This window comes from Mirounga angustirostris, unplaced genomic scaffold (genome assembly GCF_029215605.1).
Source record: "Mirounga angustirostris isolate CCGP_5_RB_7025 unplaced genomic scaffold, mMirAng1.0.hap1 SCAF_9, whole genome shotgun sequence".
NCBI classification, from domain to species: domain Eukaryota; kingdom Metazoa; phylum Chordata; class Mammalia; order Carnivora; family Phocidae; genus Mirounga; species Mirounga angustirostris.
Window position 1 is genome coordinate 45,077,586 of NW_026991717.1, and position 20,817 is coordinate 45,098,402.

Consider the following 20,817-nt stretch of genomic DNA (forward strand, 5'->3'; position numbering starts at 1 on the left):
TATTCTGGTGTTCCGACACAGGACATGCTGTAAGTGGCTTTGACTAGGCAACTGATGCGGGGTGCCATGATTTCCACCCCCCCCTTTCCAGTTCCATTTGAAACTTGCAGACAATGGTATGGGAGAGATAGCTAATGTAGGTGAGGTTCTTAGAAGGGGGAGGGGGCGTCCACTTGCAGAGATAGCTCCCATTTCTTTGTAGTTGCCAGTATTAGCATTTGTGTAGTGGATCCGATTGCTCACGCGTAAGGGGTCCCAGCATGGTGGATGCTGCATCTCGGCAGGCTGTTTGCTTGGTAGATACTTTAGGTAAAATACGTTTAGATTCCCTCAGACTATCATAGTTGCTGCCATCTACTTGAGACTTAGGTTAACCACTTGGGCTCTTTACGGGGATTTCCAATAATTGGACTGAATTCTGACTCTGTTGGCTGGACGCTTAGCTGCTGTGAACAGAAAGGCAAAGGCTGTCTCACTGACTAGGAGCGTGGGACTACACTGCAGTTACTGCAGTGAACTCTGTCAGGTGTTTTTTTCTTACATGGTTTATTTGGACAAAGGTAAGCACTTTCTGTTCCTGAAATTGTAGTCGACCCTGTCCCTCACAGAAGCAGGTGGTAGAAGTGACTTAAAAGTCTTCTACGTAAGCAGATTTCTAAAGATCTTTGCATTCCTTATGTTTATCCATCTCTATTGGTTGATTCTCAAATACAGAATGACCAGGGAGCTGGTTGAAATGCTGCTTCCTTGGTACAAAGTTCTAAGGAGCCTTTTAGTCAGTAGATCTCAGGTATGGCTCAAGGCACTGTGTGTTTAATAAATACTCCATGTGATTCTAATTCAGGTGGTCCTACGACCACATTTTGACATGAACATAAACTTTGCATTTGTTTCCTAGGGAGAATAATTTTTATGGGTCAGTGTTACTGGTATGTGTTCAGGTCAGCAGCTCCAAAATTGCTTTCAGAAAATACTAGAATTGAGGTTTGAGGATGTCAATGATTTTGTTGTTTTCTAGCATTTTCAGATTTGAGGAAGAAAGTGTTTTTTGGGTTTTTTTCTAAAGATGTTATTTATTTATTTGAGGGAGAGAGAGAGAACATGAGCAGTGGGGAGGGGCAGAGGGAGAGGGAGAGGCACACGCACACTCCCCGCTGAGCAGGGAGCCTGAGTGCAGGCCTCTAGAGATCATGACCTGAGATCATGACCTGAGCTAAAGGCAGACGCTTAACCGACTTAGCCACCCAGTAGCCCCTTGAGGGAGAAAGTTAAGTGTAAAGCAAAAACACATTTATAAGCAATGGTTTTCCTAACATGAAGTTAGAGCCATAGAATATTTAAAGAGAGAGAGAGAACATGTGTGTGAGTGTAGACTTGCAAGACTGTATCTGTTAGTGTTTCGTGGAAGCAGAACTGGTGGTCATTGTTCAAGTGCAAATGTAGAAACTGAGACCCAAACAGGCCAGCTGTTTACATATGTAATAGTTGTAATTGTTGCAGTCTCTCGAGCTTCAGCTTCTCTCTATAAACTGGGAAGAAGAACGCCTATCCTTACTGGGTAGTTATGAAGAATAATAAAGTAATCTGTGTTAGGATGTTTCAGAAACCAAAGAGAATTATGTAGATGTTGTAATTATTATACATATTTTGTTTTATTTTAGTTGAAACATTTAGAACCATGCCAGGATTCTTTCGAGGTGAAGTCACTAGTCGATTCCAGATCAATGACTTATATGTCATTCACAGTGTATGTAAAGAACCCTTTTTATGGCATTATGGTGAACTTTGAAAGTATGTATAATCAAACGAAAGAAAACTTTACAGTATCTGTAATCCTACCACTCACACGATCACTATTAAAATTTTGGTATAAAGGCCTCTAGTTATTTTCTTGTACATGCCTGTGTATTTTACAAAAATTTGGGTTATACTGTATATACTGCTTTGCCACCTGTTTTGTTTTTTTACTTAACAGTATATCATGAACATTTTTTCCATGTCAATTAATATTTTATGCCATCATTTTAAATGACTATAATATCCTATTATCTGGACAGAAGAACATTTATTTAATCAGACTCCTATTGGACATAGGGGCTTTTTTCCCCTTTATTTTTTGATACTATATATAATGCTGAAATAAGCATCTTTGCAACTGAATCTCATATATAGCAATTGTATTTCTCTGTTGACATTGGTACTCTAAAAATTGGAGCTAAAGTTATAGATGCTGCACTTAAATGGTTAACATACTGGTAGTATATAAATACAAAAATAAATGTTACTTATTTTTATACCCAGAAAATCTAACTTCGTGCATTTTGATCTAACATGCTTGAGAGTTGAGGGTACTTCCCCTGTCAGTTTGCTCATTGCCTGTGCCTCAAAACATTACAGTTCTGACATTTCTGTTACTTGGGGACTCCCCTGATTTCCTGTAGGCCAGGCTGTTTGCCATTTGTATGTGACATTGTGGGCTTAGTTCCTCTCTCTCTCGCCCAGGAATTACCTATCCAGTTATGGCAAAGACTTCCTTTTATTAAACAAAGTTTATAATCGGTCAGGAGGGAGACCTTTCACTCTCTGAATTCTTAAAATCAGGCTTTCTTCAGTTAAATGGCATTTTAGGAGTATTTCTGATATAAAATTGGAAACTTTCAGATACAAGAAGGCATTGCTTATCTTTGTAAATACACATGTTCCAATTAAAATAGGTACTAAAATATTTTGGTGGCACTTCAAAACTCCCAATTTAGATTTAATTTAGATTAAAACACTTACTCTTTTTAATAAAGTTATAAAATTGATTATTAAAATTGCCTATTGAAGATTAAAAGCAGTGGAACATTTATTTTCCTTAAAAAACAATTTAGTCTTCAATAAGTATGATTGTATTAATCAATTATGCTATTAAAATACAACTGCCATATTAAATCTGGCTCATTTGTCATGACAGTTTCTATAATTATAGAAATTATACCTAGTTTCTTATATAGCCATAATCCTGCAATAAATATAAATAATTCTATTAATTCAGTTCACAGTTACTATTAAATCCCCAGTTAAATGGCAATTCGGGAACCTTCATTTAAAATCCTCCTAAAACTTTGTTGTTCCATCTGACTGCCAAAGCCCCTCAAACACACCTCCTACGGTTGATTCCAGAAACCAATTTATGAATAAAATCATTTATTTATTCATTTATTTATTTTAATTTTTTATTTTATTTTATTTATTTGACAGAGACAGCGAGAGAGGGAACACAAGCAGGGGGAGTGGGAGAGGGAGAAGCAGGCTTCCCACAGAGCAGGGAGCCCGATGCGGGACTCGATCCCAGGGTCCTGGGATCATGACCGGAGCCGAAGGCAGACGCTTAACGACTGAGCCACCCAGGCCCCCCTAAAATCATTTTTTTATTTTATTTTTTCTTTATTTTTATTATTTTTTAAGATTTTATTTGTTTGACAGAGAGAGAGACAGCGAGAAAGGGAATACAAGCAGCGGGAGTGGGAGCAGGAGCAGCAGGCTTCCCCACAGAGCAGGGAGCCTGATGCGGGGCTCGATCCCAGGACCGTGGGATCATGACCTGAGCCGAAGGCAGATGCTTAACCGACTGAGCCACCCAGGCACCCTAAAATCGTTTCTTTAAATGCAGATATTCAAAAGGTCCATTTAGGCTTGAGGTTTGCGGCTGTCAGGATAAAAATTGAGTAAACGCGTTTGGTGGAGGGTACTGACAAGGACAACCCTTGATGTTCTGGCATTTTGGTTTGGAAAACAGTATATACTGCTTAAAACCCTCCGTGTAAGCCCAAAGGACTAGAGCACATGGGTGATAACAATTCCCAACTTGTATTTCCGTAGGTGTGGATGAGGTCACCATTGTCAACATTTTGACCAACCGCAGCAATGAACAGAGACAGGATATTGCCTTCGCCTACCAGAGAAGGACCAAAAAGGTACAAGCAGTTTCAGGGGTGGAGGGCATTCCTTGTTGAATTTCATTTCCTCAGCCATTGCTTTTTCTTTTTATGGATTCTGGCTCGTCCTGGCAAGAGCCTTCTAGAACTCTTGGGTATCCAAGGTTTTCCTTTTACATCCTTGTTAAAAGTCATCACTCACACACTCATGATCCCTGGAGTGCTTGGAGCTCATCCATAAAGACTGTGCCCTTCTCCAACCAGAGAGGGTGTGGAGGGAGCACTGCTGGGAACAGAAAGTTAGAAGGGACTAGGGAACATCAGCAACAGCAGGTATCATTTCTAGAATGCTTGCTTTGTGCCAGGCATGTAGTTCTCTGCATGTAGCAACTCATTTCATCTTTATGACTTCTGCTAGTTCTTGATAAGATGTTTCTAATTTAATGTTAGGACACTAGACTTTAGTTAGTATTGATCCTAATAGGCTTTCCTCACTCTTAAAAAAATATACTTGAATTCTTAAGAGGTTTGCTGGGAATGGGCTTAGTTAGTAGTTCATTTGGTCTACGAGGCTATCTTCAATATGCCATGCTCCCACTATTTAAAGAGTCTTTGTGCGCTTTTTCCCTTGCTTGTGCACTAGTGGTTAAGGAACAACCCAGCATTTGTTCATCCTTTATTTTGTTGCAGTGTTAGGAAATTTTATTTTTAAGGATGGGATGCTTTATTTTTAACTTCTTGCTATTAAAAGCTTTTGATTTATTCTTGGACAGTGCAGTAAGCGTGGCTTCCTGCAGCTTCTGTTTGACTTAACGGCTTTCACTCGTAGCCACAGTGGAGGTGAGCTGGAAGGATTCTGGAAAAGACATTTCTTTTCTTGGGGTTGACATGACCACCAGGGTTCTGAAAGTTGCAGGTCAAGCCCTGCTATGGCTCCCACCCCCACCTACTCAGACAGTTGGAAAGGACATAAATAGGGAAGAATCCGGCTTCTATCATCTTACGTGCATTACAATTCTTTTTCCAACTAGACTTAATATAATCTTTTGTAGTGAGGCATAGAGGGGAGTATTTTATTTCTCCAGGTGCTAAAAGGATCTGGGACCTGGTAGGGCTGAGTTCCAGTTGGAGCAGAAGGCTCACCTCTTTGGATAGTGTGCCTATAGTTGCTCCTTCATTTGTCACTTACAGAGTGGGGTGTTTGAACACACTTGAGTGTGTACACATAAGTATACACAGAAACACAGAAGCCTGGATCTTGATTTCATATTAGATAGATGGAGAACAAAGCCCTCACATACTCTGTTGGTTGGAAGATATTACCAGAACCATGATAGGGTTCATTGACCACACAGGCTTTATGTGTGTTGGGGACAGCTTACTGTCCTACTGATTCTTCTTCTTATTATTTTATTATTTTTTAAATTTTTTATTTATTTTTTGACGGAGAGACAGCGAGAGAGGGAACACAAGCAGGGGGAGTGGGAGAGGGAGAAGCAGGCTTCCCGCAGAGCAGGGAGCCCGATGCGGGGGCTCGATCCCAGGACCCTGGGATCATGACCTGAGCCGAAGGCAGACGCCTAACGACTGAGCCACCCAGGCGCCCCTTATTTATTTTTTTTTTTAAAGAGGGAGAGAGTGGGGGGAGGGGCAAAGGGAGAGGGTGAGGGAAAGAGAGAGTCTTAAGCAGGCTCCATACCTAGTACAGAGCCTGACACGGGGCACAGTCTCACGACCCTGAGATCATGACCTGAGCCAAAGTCAAGAGTTAGATGCTTCACCAACTGAGCCACCCAGGCGCCCCTGTCCTACTGATTCTTTATGTCTCTCAATCTTGGGCTAAGGAAAATTGTCATCATGTATAGAAAGATACATAATTACTTGAGATCATTTCTGAAGGAGATTTTGGAAGCAGAACATTAGTGTTTTGAATGAGTTGTTTGCATAATCAAGGAGAAAGCCCTGTATTAGAGAGTATGTTGGGGTATGGACTGAAGCTGCCTCTGTCATGAGCCTTGAACAGCATAGGCAAAGCTAATAGAAGTGGAGAGGAGCTGAGGAAGACAATTGGTCTTCTGTTTTTTCAACATTCAAGCAGATGCCAAATTTCTCCATATAAGGAATGGTAGTGTTTTATTTATCAAACATTTCTGGGGTTTCTATTATGTGCACAGCCCTGTGCTAGACCTTATGAGAAGCAAGAAGTTGAATGCCGATAGGAGTTTATAGTAGAAGTGGAAGATGTCAGTAGGTACCCAAATTTGAGGTTTGAACAGAGAATGGGTAGAGGGGTGTCAAGGGTAGGTTAACTTTGGAATGACCTAACCTCAGATTTCCAAATTGGAAAATTGGTGCTATAATTGGAAGGTGTTGCTTTTCAAGTCCCTTCCTAAGTGTGGTGTGTTACTAGGACACTGGGAATCAGAAGAGAGTAGGTGGTGGAATGCGTGGTCCAGATGATTTCCAAGATCCATCTCAGTTCTCACTACCTAGGAATGATTTGAGAAGATTCTCCCTGAAGCAGACTACACATCACCTCCTGGCACCTGCAAATACTTCTAGAGGCTAACCATGATAGATGCCATGGGGTGCTGCTGGCAAGCAGGAGAGAAAGAAGGAAGGGAGAGAATGGAGGGAAAAAGTGAAAAGAAAGGAAAATAAAAAAAATAATGGGAGAGTTCAGGCATCACTCAGTGCTCATGTTGTGTGGGACGTTTAATCGCCAGCTTAAGTGACTGTAAAGAGACACATTGAGTTTGGGCATTTGTCTGCATACATTGGGGCTGACTCAGACCTCTGACTTAACAATCTACGTTGTGACAGTGGAAACCTTAAAAAATAGTGCAGAGCAGGGACTTCATTCTCCCGTCGTCTCTGTCAACTCTGTCCCGAATTGGTGTGGACAAATAGATGTTCTCTCTGTCCTAGATGAAGCGATTTGCATAGGAAAGCTTTGTGATCCAACTTCCACCCATGGTGGGGCTCCTGGTTCCTCCGGAGACTTTTAGGAGCCACCTCTGGCTCAGCTGCACCAACATCTTTTACTCTAACCACCTCCTTCTTAGCAGAGGCCTTGACCTTGGAAAGTGCCCTATCTTCCATGAGTGGTTATCACTTGCAAGTGTGCTATAAAGTGCCCTCACACTCCTAGCTTTCTGAGGAGTTGCATATTGCCCTGGTTTCTTTGTAACGACTGGAAGAAGATGCCTCAGTCAGCCTGGATGTCAAGGGATTTTGTCAGAGCAAAATCTGATCCTATGGTTTCTGACATCGGAGTCTGTTGAAGGGAATGCACTTGAGACAGTTGGGTCTGAGATCCCAGAGTGGTCAGGAATCACAGTCCGTTTTACAAACACATCCTGCTTGCTTTTGTTTTATTCACCAGTTTTAAAGGGAATATTGGTTACCAACCACGTTTTCCATGTTCTTGCCCGTTTTTCTGAAGGAACTTGCATCAGCACTCAAGTCAGCCTTGTCCGGCCACCTGGAGACCGTGATTTTGGGCCTTTTGAAAACACCTGCTCAGTATGATGCTTCTGAGCTGAAAGCCTCCATGAAGGTAAACATGTGTGAGATGCAATCTCTGTCAAATCCGCCATTAATATTTGTGAATTACAGCTCTCTGGGTATAATTAGGTGATTTTCATTTTTGTTAAATTCTCATTTGGAACCATTTTTTTTTTTTTTTCCTAATGAACTGAAGCTATAAGTCTCAGGATTTGTACCAAAAATATTTCATTACTCTTTTTAAGACTGTAAAGAAATTTCATGATGCTGGGAAGTCAGTTATCCAGCTGCTACTGCTTGGCACCTGGGCAATTGGAATACCATTTGGAAAAACTACTTCCTTGATTACACTTCCTCCTTAAAAAAAGATTTGTTGTGACATTAAGGCAAAAGTAAAACTCATAGCTTTTGTCAAGTGAAGCTTGCAAATTCTGCCCATGTTCTCTTGGGTGTTTCTTCTTCTGACCTTCTCCTGTCAGTCCCATTGTTTGATTCAAATTCAGGCAAATCAGGACATTACAGTACATATAAAGGGTGGTTTCAGGTTGTAATTGGTACCTGTGTTTTGTTCAAAGTATTCTAGCACAGATTAACTCTTTTGTTTTTTTGTTTTTGCAAAGTTATTTGGAATTTTAGGTTACATTAGATAGTAGAAATTTCAGGTTAGAAACTCCCTGAATTCTGTGTGTACCTAAAACATTAAGTATTATATAAATGTGATAGATGCATAAGCATAAATGCATTTTACAGCAAAACATAACCCCTTTTATAGTATGTGCCTGGAACACTTTGACTAATCTGATACTGCCCTCTGCTGATAAAACTGGGTAAAGCCTCCAGAGTGGGGGTCGGGGGAGAGCTATGGTTCTCATTTTTTTTCGAAGTCCAAGTATGTTTTCTGTGATGCTCCTGTTTCTGAATTACGAAGAGACCAAGCTATAAGCCTGTCACCAGAGCTCATGTCACGGTTCATGGCATCCCTTTCCCCAGAGAGCACCTTGCGAGTGAGGCAGCTTCGCACACCAGGCATTTCCACCATCCAGGACTTGATAGCTCAGGGCTGCCACAAGATTTGTTGGGGAATCTCTTTCTTCCTTCAGTTCTCCAGCCTAGCCCAAGCTGTGCTCAGCTTGCTTGAGCGGACTGGCTCTGAGTTTCCTAAGTAGGTTGTATTGCAGAGAAGGTATAATGACGAAGGACAAAATGTCAGCAACATTTAATGATCCTGCGTGATAAAAAGGACACTCCTGAAAACCAAATCTGGGGTTTTTTGGAGCCATGGATGAGTCAGCCTGTCCCTGGCCATCATCACTTCAGATCAGTTCATCTTACTTTCGTCAAAAACGTATTTAGTTGTGATGTGCGCAATTTTCCTAGTATCTATTACTAGGTATTAGTGACTTGAAATGGACCTGCTCAAGCTGTCACTCACTGCTGGAATCTACGTAACAGGGCCCAATGAAAGGTGCTTTGACTACTAAATCTTTGACCTTGTGCTGGCTCTCCCATTAGCCCTCACAGCCGAGCACCCTTCTGAAATCCATAAAGCTCGAAGTGACATTAACTGAGCTATGCTTTTTTTTTTTTTAAAAATCTGTTTTGACTTCTGGCAATACCAGTGGCAGGATTAGCCATATGTTATGGTAGAAGTTGCCCTTGTGATAGGAATTGTGGACAGTCTGTGGGAAGCGTGGGCCACGTTTTGGAAATTTCCAAGGTCACCTCTGAATCCAGAGATAAAAATGCTTTTTGAATCCTCAGATGTTAACACTGGTAGATCAGCAGTGGAAGAAAACATCTTCTAATGTCACACGTGTTTATACTGTAACTATGTCAGGACATAGCGTTTCTTCCAAGGCATGAGTCATTTTTAGACTATCTTTCTATCATCTCAAGATTGAAAACCTGCCCCTAACATATTTGAAGACACTCAGTAGTCACTCTGTAACATGTGTATAGAATGTTGTGTAGACCTTTTGCTCAGGTGGGAAGAAAGCTTGGCTGTGCTAGAACCTCTACATATCATGATTAAAAGCTCTGGAAGAAGAAGCATTGGGTCAGAGATTTAGATTAAGAATAAAATTCAAAATTAACCGTTAACCTGAGGTTTAGCCTATATTATACAAACCACTTTTCAGGGGCTTAGGAACTCTAATAAGTTTAATTAATAGCTGACACACTTTTCATGTGGATAAGTAAGTTTCTTATTGTGTTAACACCTTATAATTGATTTACATTTTAAACAGTTGTAATTCTACTTAGTTCAAAGTGATATTTCCATATTCAGAAAGACAACTATTAGAGAATCCTGATTATTAAATCTTCACTTTGATCATGAAGCCAGCTTTGAAATACATGTTTCATTGAGTCCTTTCAAGCTGTCTGGCACGTTCAAAAGTGTATATATTAAATTTGAATACATCACCCATCAAATTCTTATTCCTTAATAAAGTGTTGGTGTCTAGGTTTATTTGGCACTTCATTATTTCCTTTTGCTTCCCTAAAATGCCTGAAGAGTGCATAGTAATCAAGCAAAAATGGAAATACAAGAATGAAATTTTTAACATTAACCCAATTTTACATTTCAAAGAGGTGAAGCTAAAAATTTTATCTTATCTGTACCTTTCCCTGGCAAAAGACTTATTCCATTCCAGGGATGCTGGCAGCAAATGACAACAAACTGTCTATATTCCTGTATTTTAAATTACTGAGCAGAATTATTTAATAAAGAAAATTTCCCAATCTATTAAAATAATTTTAAAAATAAAGAAAAATAGGAAGAAGAAAAAGTTACTCATTTTGTAAACCCATCATCCAAAGGCAACTATAGTGATATAGTTGAGCTCAGATGTATCACTTATACCATCTTTTATTCTAGTGAAGCATTTTTTTAAAAAGATTTTATTTATTTATTTGACAGAGAGAGAGACAGTGAGAGAGGGAACATAAGCAGGGGGAGTGGGAGAGGGAGAAGCAGGCTTCCCGCCAAGTAGGGAGCCTGATGTGGGGCTCGATCCCAGGACCCTGGGATCATGACCTGAGCCAAAGGCAGACAGCTTAACGACTGAGCCACCCAGGTGCCCCTATTCTAGTGAAGCCTTTTTTTAAAAAATAGAAGATAACATTATGTTGTGCCGAGGAATACAGGACAGATCCCTCAGTAGGAATCTAGAAAGGAGCATACTAACTGACCCAATCCAGGTTTGCAATTTACCTGATTGGGATCAGAGAAGTAGGCTAATGGCCAAGAGGACTTTCCCTACTGATGTCTCTTGCCTGGTTCACAGGGGCTGGGGACTGACGAGGACTCCCTCATTGAGATCATCTGCTCAAGGACCAACCAAGAGCTTCAGGAAATTAACAGAGTCTACAAAGAAAGTGAGTAGCCTTAGTTCTTTGATGCAGCTTCTCAGCTCAATTTCTGTAACCTCATCATGGCTCCCTGGGCCATGTGTTGGGGACAGGATGCCCAGATTATCTATGGAGAAGTGCTCTCTGGACTGTCCAGGGGTTTGCCATGGTCCAAGTCTCTCTTCTCTATCTTCTTGTGGCCTGTTTTGGTAATTACATTCCACTAGAATTTCTATAAAAGGATAGGCAGGAGGGAAAGGAGAGAAAGCAAAATTTTTCTTTTTTTTAAGGGTCTGATGGGAGGGGTAGAAAGCATTGTACATGGATTTAATGTATTGGGTGCTTTCTGGTCTCTGCTTAAGAAGTTCCCAACTATGGATTGTAGATAATTATTGCAGGAGGCCTGTGGATATGTGTGCACCCAGCACTACAGGAGGCTGTGGGTAGAATCAGTGATGTAGCTTACATGTGTATCAGTTCCTAGGTTTCAATGTAGAAGCTATTTTGAATAATAAAATACAGATTCATTCAAAAGTACTCTTTAATTCTTACTAGCTTTTGCCACTGTGCATTTTCTCATTCAGTGGATAGCAAAGCACAATTGGGGTGTGTGTGTGTGTGTGTGTGTGTGTGTGTAACCTTCCAAATTCTTTTCATGTTCAAACTGAGTTTTCATAGTCAAGAAGTTTGAGAAACAGTATTTTTAGCTAAAAAGAGGTCACTGATCAAAGGTGAGCTTGAGGATTCCTGATTTGATCCTGCCCTTTCTATCTCCTGTCACTGATAATAACATTTGGCTCTGATTTTATGAGGCTAAAAATCATAAAATAAATCATGGACCATCTGCCCTCATGTGGGTGGATACATCCATGCTGCCACAGCTGTTTCTGCTCCTCAGAGGCTTAGTGTGGGGTGGGGGCAGTTGGGGTGGGTGGCTGGCTGGCTGCACAGGCAGGAAGCATAAAACCAGATGTGTTGTTTTCCAAGTGTACAAGACTGATCTGGAGAAGGACATCGTTTCTGACACATCTGGTGACTTCCGCAAGCTGATGGTTGCCCTTGCAAAGGTTGGTTTCCGGTTTATTTCTTTGTCCTTGTTTCCTCCAAAGGCAAGTCCCATACTTCATTTTATACCTGGGAACAAATTAACTCAATCCTCTGTGCCTGCATCAGAAATTCCAGCTGCATTTCTGACAGGGGGTATGCACTGTCACTGCAGAGTTGTCATTTTTGTATAATAGGATTTCTTATCCTGGGAAACCGCATGGTCAAATGGACTTTGGGGCCAGAGGAGGAGCAGGCAGCTCTCAAGTCCTGGCCTGGATTATGTGCCAGCCCTCACCGCATGACGTGGGGAAGGTCACTTTGCCTCTGTCTATGGTCACATAAGGCCCGGTGGGAAGTGACCCTCTTGTTTTTCTTTCCTTCTCTCTGCTCTCACTTCTTATGAGAGGGTTTGCCCAGGTAGTCCTTTGCCCACAGAGGGGGTCTTTGTTTGCTAATGTTAACACAGAAATGTGGACGAAAGGCATTTCCCTTCTGAAATCTGACCAGTGTGCAATTTAAGGCCTATGTGCCAGGGGAGGGAAGAGAAATTATTTTCTCCAGAAACCTCAGTGACAAATGATTGATTGGTATGCTGCCTCCTGCCCACTCATATCTCTGTTACTGTAACAACTCCATACAGCCCTCCCCGCCACCTCCTCGTCCTGTGTCCCACCAACCACCCATCTTTCTGGAGTCCACATTCACTAATTCACTCCCTTGATCAAAACCCATTTCTGCTACATCAAATCCAAACTCTAACTGCCTATAAAAGTTCCCTAGACCCTGTCCCTCCCTTACTTCTTCCTTCGAGGATTCCTTCCTGCTTACCTTCTGCTCTAGCTGTGTGGCACCTCACTGACCTGTGGCGCCCTCAGCCTGTCCCTGTGCTGTTCTTCCCGTGGGGAAAGACTTTCTCCTCCACGCCTTTACTAGCCTCATTGACTCAGGCCTCAGTGTTCACCTCGGCCCTACCCCGTTGTCCGCAGACTTTGCTGACCGTACTGACAGATCTCTCCCTTCTTCTGCATTTTATGTCTGTGTAAGCCATGGATCACTGTGCTGTTTTACCTTTTATTCCATGCTTATTTTTCCATCTGGATAGTAAACTCTCTGAGGGAAGGAACTAAGTGTCATTAGCGCTTTTTTTTGGAGGTAGTGGGAATTCTAGTAAGTGCTTGTCCCAGGAGGGGGTTGATGATGGTGAGGCACACCCCTCCCACTTCACTGCCTCAATTATTTTACCAATCTTGGTCTGGTCTAGACTTCAAAGTGAAGAAAAATTTAAGTATATGTGTGTTCTATAAGTTAAATAATGGTTTACATGAGTTGGAGAGAAAATAAAATTTTCAACATTAAAACACACAAAGAAACCTGTTTGATGTTCTTACTTTTGTTTTCTTCTGTAGGGTAGAAGAGCAGAGGATGGCTCTGTCATTGATTATGAACTGATTGACCAAGATGCCCGGGTAAGTGCCAAGCTTCTTGCTTGAGTTTCTGTTTTCTATCAAGTCTCTAGATAGTCTGTACAATGGTTATCGATCCAGTATTAACAATTTACCTCCAAACTTAGTGGCTTAAAACAACAACACTTAACATCTCTCAGTTTCTGTGAGGATGGCTTAGCTGGGTTTTAGCTCAGGACTCCCATGAGGCTGGGCCAAAATATTGACCAGGGCTGCATTGTCTGAAAGCCTGACAGCATTAGGCGGATCTACTTTCAAGATCACCCAGCCACATGACTGTTGGCAGGAGACCTTATATTTCTCCACCTGGGCCTGCTTGAGCATCCTCGCACCTGCCTTTCCCCAGAGTGAGTGATCCAAGAGAGAAAGCAAGGAGGAAGCCAAATGCTTGTTATCACCTAATCTCAGGAGTCACGGTGTTTTTTTTTTTTTTAAGATTTTATTATTTATTTGACAGAGAGAGAGGGAGGGCGAGAGTGCACCAGCAGGGGGAGTGGCAGAGGGAGAGGGAGAAGCAGACTCTCCGCTTTAGGCTTTGCTTGTGTGAAAGTACCAGATTCTGCAGGGTGATAAGGCTGTGTGCACTGCTATGCATTTAATACAAATAAACACCAGTAAACAACATGGCACAATGGAAGAAGATGGTGGAGGCAAAGCCAGGAATAGGAAGGCTTATTGCCCTTTGTGGTGAGGGAAAAGGGGGAGAGTAGCAGAGACCCTTCTTTTCTGGTTGAACAGCACTTTTGCTGGTTCTAGTCCCATAATCACTAAGAACTGTTTGTTAAGCTAATTCAGATCATTATGAACTGCGTGCCTTTCCCAGATGGTCAACAACTATCTCAAAGCATTTTATGAGAGCTTCAGAACAAAATTAATTTAAATTCATTTTAGTTTTAAAATTCAGTATGTTTCGGGGTACCTGGGTGGCTCAGTTGGTTAAGCATACAACTCTTGATTTCAGGTCAGGTCATGATCTCAGGTCGTGAGATCGAGCCACACGTCAGGCTCCGCACTTGGCATGGAATCTGCTTAAGATTCTCTCTCTCCCTCTCCTTATGCTCCTCTCCCCTTTCCCACTTTCCCTCAGTAAATAAATAAAATCTTTTACAAATAAAATAAAATTCAGTATGTTTCACACAGCATCTTTAGCAGGAGGTAGAGAAGGGTTTTAAATAAAGTAATAGAAGTTAGGTTTTACAACTCCTAGATAGTGGGTGGTCACTGAATGAGTATCTTATCCTTGTGTAAGTCTTCCTCCCTCCCTCCCTGCCATTCTTAGCATTACCTGTAGCCCCTAAATTTTCCAGAAACTAAAAGGGAGACTTCCTGAGTCTCTAAGAAATGTGTGTGTGGCACCTGATCTGAGCTGTCTTCAGCAGACAACCATTAGCTTATTTGCTAACAAAAGTACCAAAGGAAGGAGGGCTGTATGCGCTAATGAACATTTACTTGTCCTCCAGTATAGGAATAGAAGCTCTTAGTTCTTCCTTTGGCATTCAAGGAAGCAGATGTGTCCAGCACACACCTCACGATCTAGTCTCATGCTGTGTTTGTGCCTAAGGAAGACTGCTCTTATTTAAGACTTTTGACTTAAATACAACATTTTTGCCCATGTCTTTAGTGCAATCATCCTTTCTTATTTGGAATTTTCAGTGTATGGGTTTTGAGTTTTTTTTTGCATGACATTTTTTTATGACCTTACCTTGGATCGTGTAGTCAACTTTCTTGGCTGATTGTACTTGTAGGATCTCTATGATGCTGGAGTGAAGAGGAAAGGAACTGATGTGCCCAAGTGGATCAGCATCATGACTGAGCGGAGTGTGTGTCACCTCCAGAAAGGTGGGTTCTGTACTGAAGAGGTCTTTGAGCCTAGGGATGGTCCTCTCAGCCCAGCTTGTTGGTTGTCTGTGTTGGGGCATGGGTCTGCCAGAAGAAAGTTCACTCTCTACTTTGCACCCCATAATCTCATCCATCTTCCATCACCAGATCCATTTGCCCTTCTCTCCCGTTTTGGATCCTTCTTTCTCCTAAATGTTTTCCACATTTGATGCTTTAGCTTGCTGCTCCTTCTTGTCCAGGATCATTTTATCTTGCCATATTTGTTGAAGTAATGGAGTTTCCTGGACACTATGTACTGTTTCTCATTGCTTCCAAGTAGAATAGGTTCCACTCAGAGTTAAAGATGGTCAAAGTATGTGGCCCAGGCTGTGCCATTCAGGACAGGTGCCTGGTACAGCTGTCTCAAGCCAACCAGTGCCATGTCAGCTCTGGTCCACCATGGCAACCCCTAATCCTCTAAGATGCTGTGATCATCCCAGTTGTTTAGTTATTTTTACCATGGTACATACCATGTGAGTGATCATTGACAGCTTTGATTAGCGACTCTGTTATAGTAATTACTGTTTGCTTTTCCTTAGTATTTGAAAGGTACAAGAGCTACAGCCCTTATGACATGCTGGAGAGCATCAAGAAGGAGGTCAAAGGAGACCTGGAAAATGCTTTCCTGAACCTGGGTGAGCAAGTGTGGCAACACCCCGCGCCCCCCCCCCCCCCCCCCGCCCCTGGCCCATCCCTTTCAGCTTTCAGGAAACTGTGCCACAGCGGAAGTGACAAGTGGCAATCCTTTTCATTCACATGTGTTTGGGATGTGTGGCTCATTTACCTGATTTGGGTAGTTGTATAATCTTCACTGTATAAATTTAAGATATGAAACTGAGGAGGGCTTGAAGCTGGTAGAGTGAGGAATTGCCCAGAAAGAATAAGATGACAAGAAAAAGGGCTCTGTTGGGGAATCTCACATATCCACTTGGGTTTTTCTGCAGCCCTTAGTGTCCCCTGGTTTAAAATGACAGTGGAGCTGAGTTTCAGAGGATCCCCAGTTTTCCCTTAGTTTTTCCCATTTTGCAGCCCATTCTTGTTATGTTAGATCATCTTGTTTGTGCCTTGGGGTCGGGGTCTCACCCCTCACTGGAGAGGAGAGGAGCAGCTGACCCCTTTTCTTCTCTCCACAGTCCAGTGCATTCAGAACAAGCCCCTGTATTTTGCTGACCGGCTGTACGACTCCATGAAGGTAAGGGCACTCAGCTGAGAGGTCCATGTTTGCACACTAGGCTTTTCATCTCTCGTGCCCCAAACCAAGTCTCCTTGACTAGTGGATGGTGGAAGGGCCCCCGCCATCCAGGTGCAGGAGTGTGCTGGTCAGCTGTGGTTGTATTTGACAGGCGAGAAGACCACAAGTCAGTCTTCTCTGTCTCTCCCCAACTACTTGAACATGTGTTTGTGTGCAGGTAGAAAATAAAGTACCAGATGGTAATCGTGTCTGATTCCTGCTTAGATTTCTCAGGGATTGCCTTCTATTACCCCAAAGTAAAGACAGGCAAGGAAGGGAGAGATTACCAAGCAACCACTGTGCAGTAGACGTGGTGCTACTTACTTCATCTGAAATCATCACCAAAAAGCCCATGTGGCTTGTGTTATTTTCTTTATAGATCGGGAGACTGGAGCTCAGAAAGCTTCAACTCGTCTGACAGTACATAGCCACCTTTGAACTTGGGTCTGTCTGACTCCGAAGGCAGCCCTGTAACTGTCTCTCTTTTTTTTTTTTTTAAAGATTTTATTTATTTATTTGAGAGAGAGAGAATGAGAGAGAGAGAACACATGAGAGGGGATAGGGTCAGAGGATGAAGCAGACTCCCCGCCGAGCAGGGAGCCCGATGCGGGACTCGATCCCGGGACTCCAGGATCATGACCTGAGCCGAATGCAGTCGCTTAACCGACTGAGCCACCCAGGCGCTCCCTGTAACTGTCTCTTGAATGGACTGTCTCTTCCCACAGTCCTGTCCCATTTTCTATGCCTCAAATGTCCCTTGTGCTTTCTGGCTTCCTGGCCCTTCTTCCTGGATCACCTCTTGTCCACTCCCATCTCCCTCGGGTTCTGTGTCAGATAGGACCTGTTCCTCGGTGCCTCTGGTCTGAGACTCTGGAAGTAAACTCAGTGGTCTTTACTGTTTATACCATTCAAAATGGCACAGAGCCACAGTGAACACGTGGTGGCATGTGTTCTTTAAGCCCCGAGAGCCAGGAACTGTTTGTTACGTGTGTAAACCCACACACTTCTTAAACTGAGCCATGCCGTACTTGGTGCTCATGCAAGTATATTTCGTGAGCATAGTGGGGCTTTGTGTTGATTTCATCCTGGCATGTTTGGAATTCCAAGGTGCTCATTTTTCTTTTTTTTTAATTTACTTTTTCTTTTTAATTTTTTTAGAGAGGGAGTGAGGGAGGGGCAGAGGGAGAGGGAGAGAGAATCTCAAGCAGGCTCCACGCCCAGTACAGAACCTGACGCGGGGCTCAGTCTCATGACCCTGAGATCATGACCTCAGCCTAAATCCAGATTCAGATGTCCAACCAACTGAGCCACTCAGGTGCCCCAATATGATCCTTTTTCTTAAAGGAGTAGTTCACCATTACCTTTGCAGTTTCTTAAAGGGCAGCATCAAGAACTCAGATGAGTTCCACGTGTAAGAAAACTTACTGGATTAACACTGTCAGCGAATTGTAACTTGGAACATCAACTTGGCTTTCAGGGCAAGGGGACTCGTGATAAAGTCCTGATTAGAATCATGGTCTCTCGCAGTGAAGTGGACATGTTGAAAATTAGGTCTGAATTCAAGAGGAAGTACAGCAAGTCTCTGTACTACTACATCCAGGTAAGCCCTGTGGTGCTGTGCTGGCCCTCCCTGGCCATCCAGAAGGCCCTGGGTCCCCGGGCCGGGGGCCTGTCAGAATGATGACAAAAGTGGTGGTTTTCTAATTCCTTGGGGAAGAGTTGCTAGTCATCAGAGACCATGGGTCTATTTTGATTTGTCCTAGAATCTTAGAGGGACCGGCAAAGATTTTATACTTCCCACATCTGCTATTCTATAGTGATAATTGGTGTTCATGACAATGATCCTGCAAGACTTGCTGACATCAATTAAATTTTACATTTTATTAAGTGGTTGACCCTTGAACAACACAGGTTTGAACGGCACTGATTGATTTATTGATTTTTTTCGATAAATACAATGTAGTACTGTAAGTGTATTTTCCTTCTGATTTTCTTACTAATATTTTTTTATCCCACTTACTTTATTGTAAGTATATTTATTGTGTATATAATACACATAACATACAACATATGTGTTAATCGACTGTCTATGTTACTGGTATGGCTCCCGGTCAACAGTAGGCTATCAATAGTTAAGTTTTTGGGGCATCAGAAGTTATATGTGGATTTTTGTAAGGGTGGAACAGAGGTGGCGGGGGTTGGTCCCCCTCAGCCCTGTACTGTTTAAGGGTCGACTGTTTCCATTTTTTGAAAGTCCTCTACAATAGGCCTGGCAGTGTTTAGTTACTCAGAACTTCCATCTCTCCCATCAGTTTAGTCTCTGTTTTGGAGAGATGCAGCCTTCGTATGCAAGGGGGTGCTGCTCACAGTGGCCCCCGGCTGGGTATGTCAGACAGGCATTGCAGCCCCCCCCTTCTAAAAGACCCTGACATTTTCAAAGCCATGTCAGTGGTTAACCAAGGATGAATTTTGAGGTGGGTTTGGTATGCCCGGGTTTATTAGGGCACATGTTTCCACACTTTGCTAGCTTATTCCTGCATGACCTTAAGAATCCTGGAAACAACATTGAGAGGCAGGAAAGGCCCTCCTCTTCTATGGAAGCATGAGGGCCGGCGAGAAAGTGGTGGTGCTTGCAGGAGGGACCTCACTGCAGGAAGAGCAGGCCGGCTTGTGTGGGTCTGATTCCTTGCTGTGTGGATCCCCAGTACCTCACCTTCTCTCTGCCCTTGTGGTCATGTCACTCGAAGGTCTCCCCTGGGCCAGACTCCCTGAGGGCCTGCTGATGATGGCTTGGGTCTTTGTGTCTGGGCAGGTCCCACAGAGCCTTCTCTTTGCTACTGCTAGGGGAGGCTCTCTGTGTGCGTTGAGCCTGCTTCTATGCTATTGCAGAGTTGGGGTCTTTTTTTCGCATGCTGAATTTCTTTTTTTCTCCTTGGCTATTTGTAGCAAGACACGAAGGGTGACTACCAGAAAGCGCTGCTGTACCTGTGTGGTGGGGATGACTGAGGCCCACGATGGATGAGCACCCAGCAGTGGTGCTTCTTTGTTTCCAGCTAACAGTTCTAGAAAATAGCTTGTGACTAACAGACCCCTTGTGCCTGTCCCCATGAGGATAGCGTTAGCATCACCCTCCCCATCCTTATGTCAGTTGCCTAAGCATTGCCTGCCTCTCATGTCTATCTAGTCTCTCCTTTTAGCCAAAGAAATGAACATTCCAAGGAGTTGAAAGTGAAATCTATGATGTGAAACACTTTGCCTCTTGTGTGCTGTGTCATAAACAGATTAATAAACTGAATTTTTACTTTATAAACAAGTACTTTGTCGACCTTGCTTTTGACTTAATTGTTTAAAAATCAAACACGCGCCAAAAAATAAATAAATAAATAAAAATCAAACATGCATGCATAAGGGCTGTATTGTTCAGCTGGTAAAGCTGTCCCCTGGAGGAGTAAAGCTCTAGAACTCAGCTGACTGATATGATAGCCACTATCCAGATGTGGCTATTTACATTTAAATTAATATAAATGAATAAAATTAAAAATTCAGTTCCTCAGTCACACTCTCCACATTTCAAATGCTCGATATCCACATGTGGTTACCAGCCAGTGTTTTGGACAGCAAAGGCACAGAACATTTCCATTATACCAGAAAGTCCTTTTGTACAGCTCTTCATGCCCAGGGGATGATAGTACCTCTAGGGGAAAACTCCCATCTGCTTATCTTTTTACAGGTAAATTAGGTGAAAACCAGCGTCAGTGGTGGCCTCCAATTGGGAAGAGGAGTGGGATGGCATGGTAGGCTCTAGCAAATACTGCAAATATGTCTATAAGCCATTAGACTTAGAGAAATAAATAACGTTCTGCCCCAACCTCAAGGACACACCTGTCAGTGAGTCAGGCTATAGTATTCTTGTAAGGAGGTATAACAAAAGTGGATTTGGGGGCACAGAGAAGAAAGTGATTGCTTTTGGGAAGGTTGAGGAAGATGACCCAGAGGAGAAGGAAGCATTTTTGCTGTGTCCGAAAATCTAAGGTGAAGTTCTTACAGCAGGGAGGAAGCTCTCCACCAGGTTTTTATGGTTCTGATAATGGAACAGGTGATTCACATTATTGGCGCTGTAGGCACCAAGACTATATACAGAAAGAATTATGTTTCCCACCCCTCCTAGCCAGCCAGGGGCTGTTCTAGGACTACCTGGTTTCTGGTCCATCCTTTTGTGGATAGACTGCAATAGACATGATGTGTATAATGTAAAGATGCTGTCCATAGGCTGCTAGTCCAGGACACTGGACGGCTTGCTTACACACGTCCTTCCCCTAAGCAGGGTGTAGGGCCAGAGGCAGAGGGAGTTGATGACTCTCCCCAAACCCTTCTACTGTATTTCCTCCTGGTCAGAGGATGCTGTGTTAACTGCTCATTC

At 42.8% G+C, this 20,817-nt stretch overlaps 1 protein-coding gene across 2 annotated transcripts in view; it reads left to right on the forward strand.

Annotated features, from left to right (window-relative positions):
• Positions 1 to 19,710, forward strand: part of ANXA2 (annexin A2) — a 44,424-nt gene extending 24,714 nt beyond the window's left edge. For both annotated transcript variants that reach the window (XM_045899947.3, XM_064570373.1), the window contains exons 4-13: positions 3,865 to 3,959; positions 7,366 to 7,479; positions 10,715 to 10,805; positions 11,766 to 11,845; positions 13,232 to 13,291; positions 15,034 to 15,127; positions 15,706 to 15,801; positions 16,300 to 16,358; positions 17,875 to 17,997; positions 19,344 to 19,710. In XM_045899947.3, coding sequence (XP_045755903.1) covers positions 3,865 to 3,959; positions 7,366 to 7,479; positions 10,715 to 10,805; positions 11,766 to 11,845; positions 13,232 to 13,291; positions 15,034 to 15,127; positions 15,706 to 15,801; positions 16,300 to 16,358; positions 17,875 to 17,997; positions 19,344 to 19,403 — 872 coding nt within the window. In that variant the 3' untranslated portion in view covers positions 19,404 to 19,710. The remainder of the gene's footprint in view (positions 1 to 3,864; positions 3,960 to 7,365; positions 7,480 to 10,714; positions 10,806 to 11,765; positions 11,846 to 13,231; positions 13,292 to 15,033; positions 15,128 to 15,705; positions 15,802 to 16,299; positions 16,359 to 17,874; positions 17,998 to 19,343) is intronic.
• The last annotated feature ends 1,107 nt before the right edge of the window (positions 19,711 to 20,817 follow it).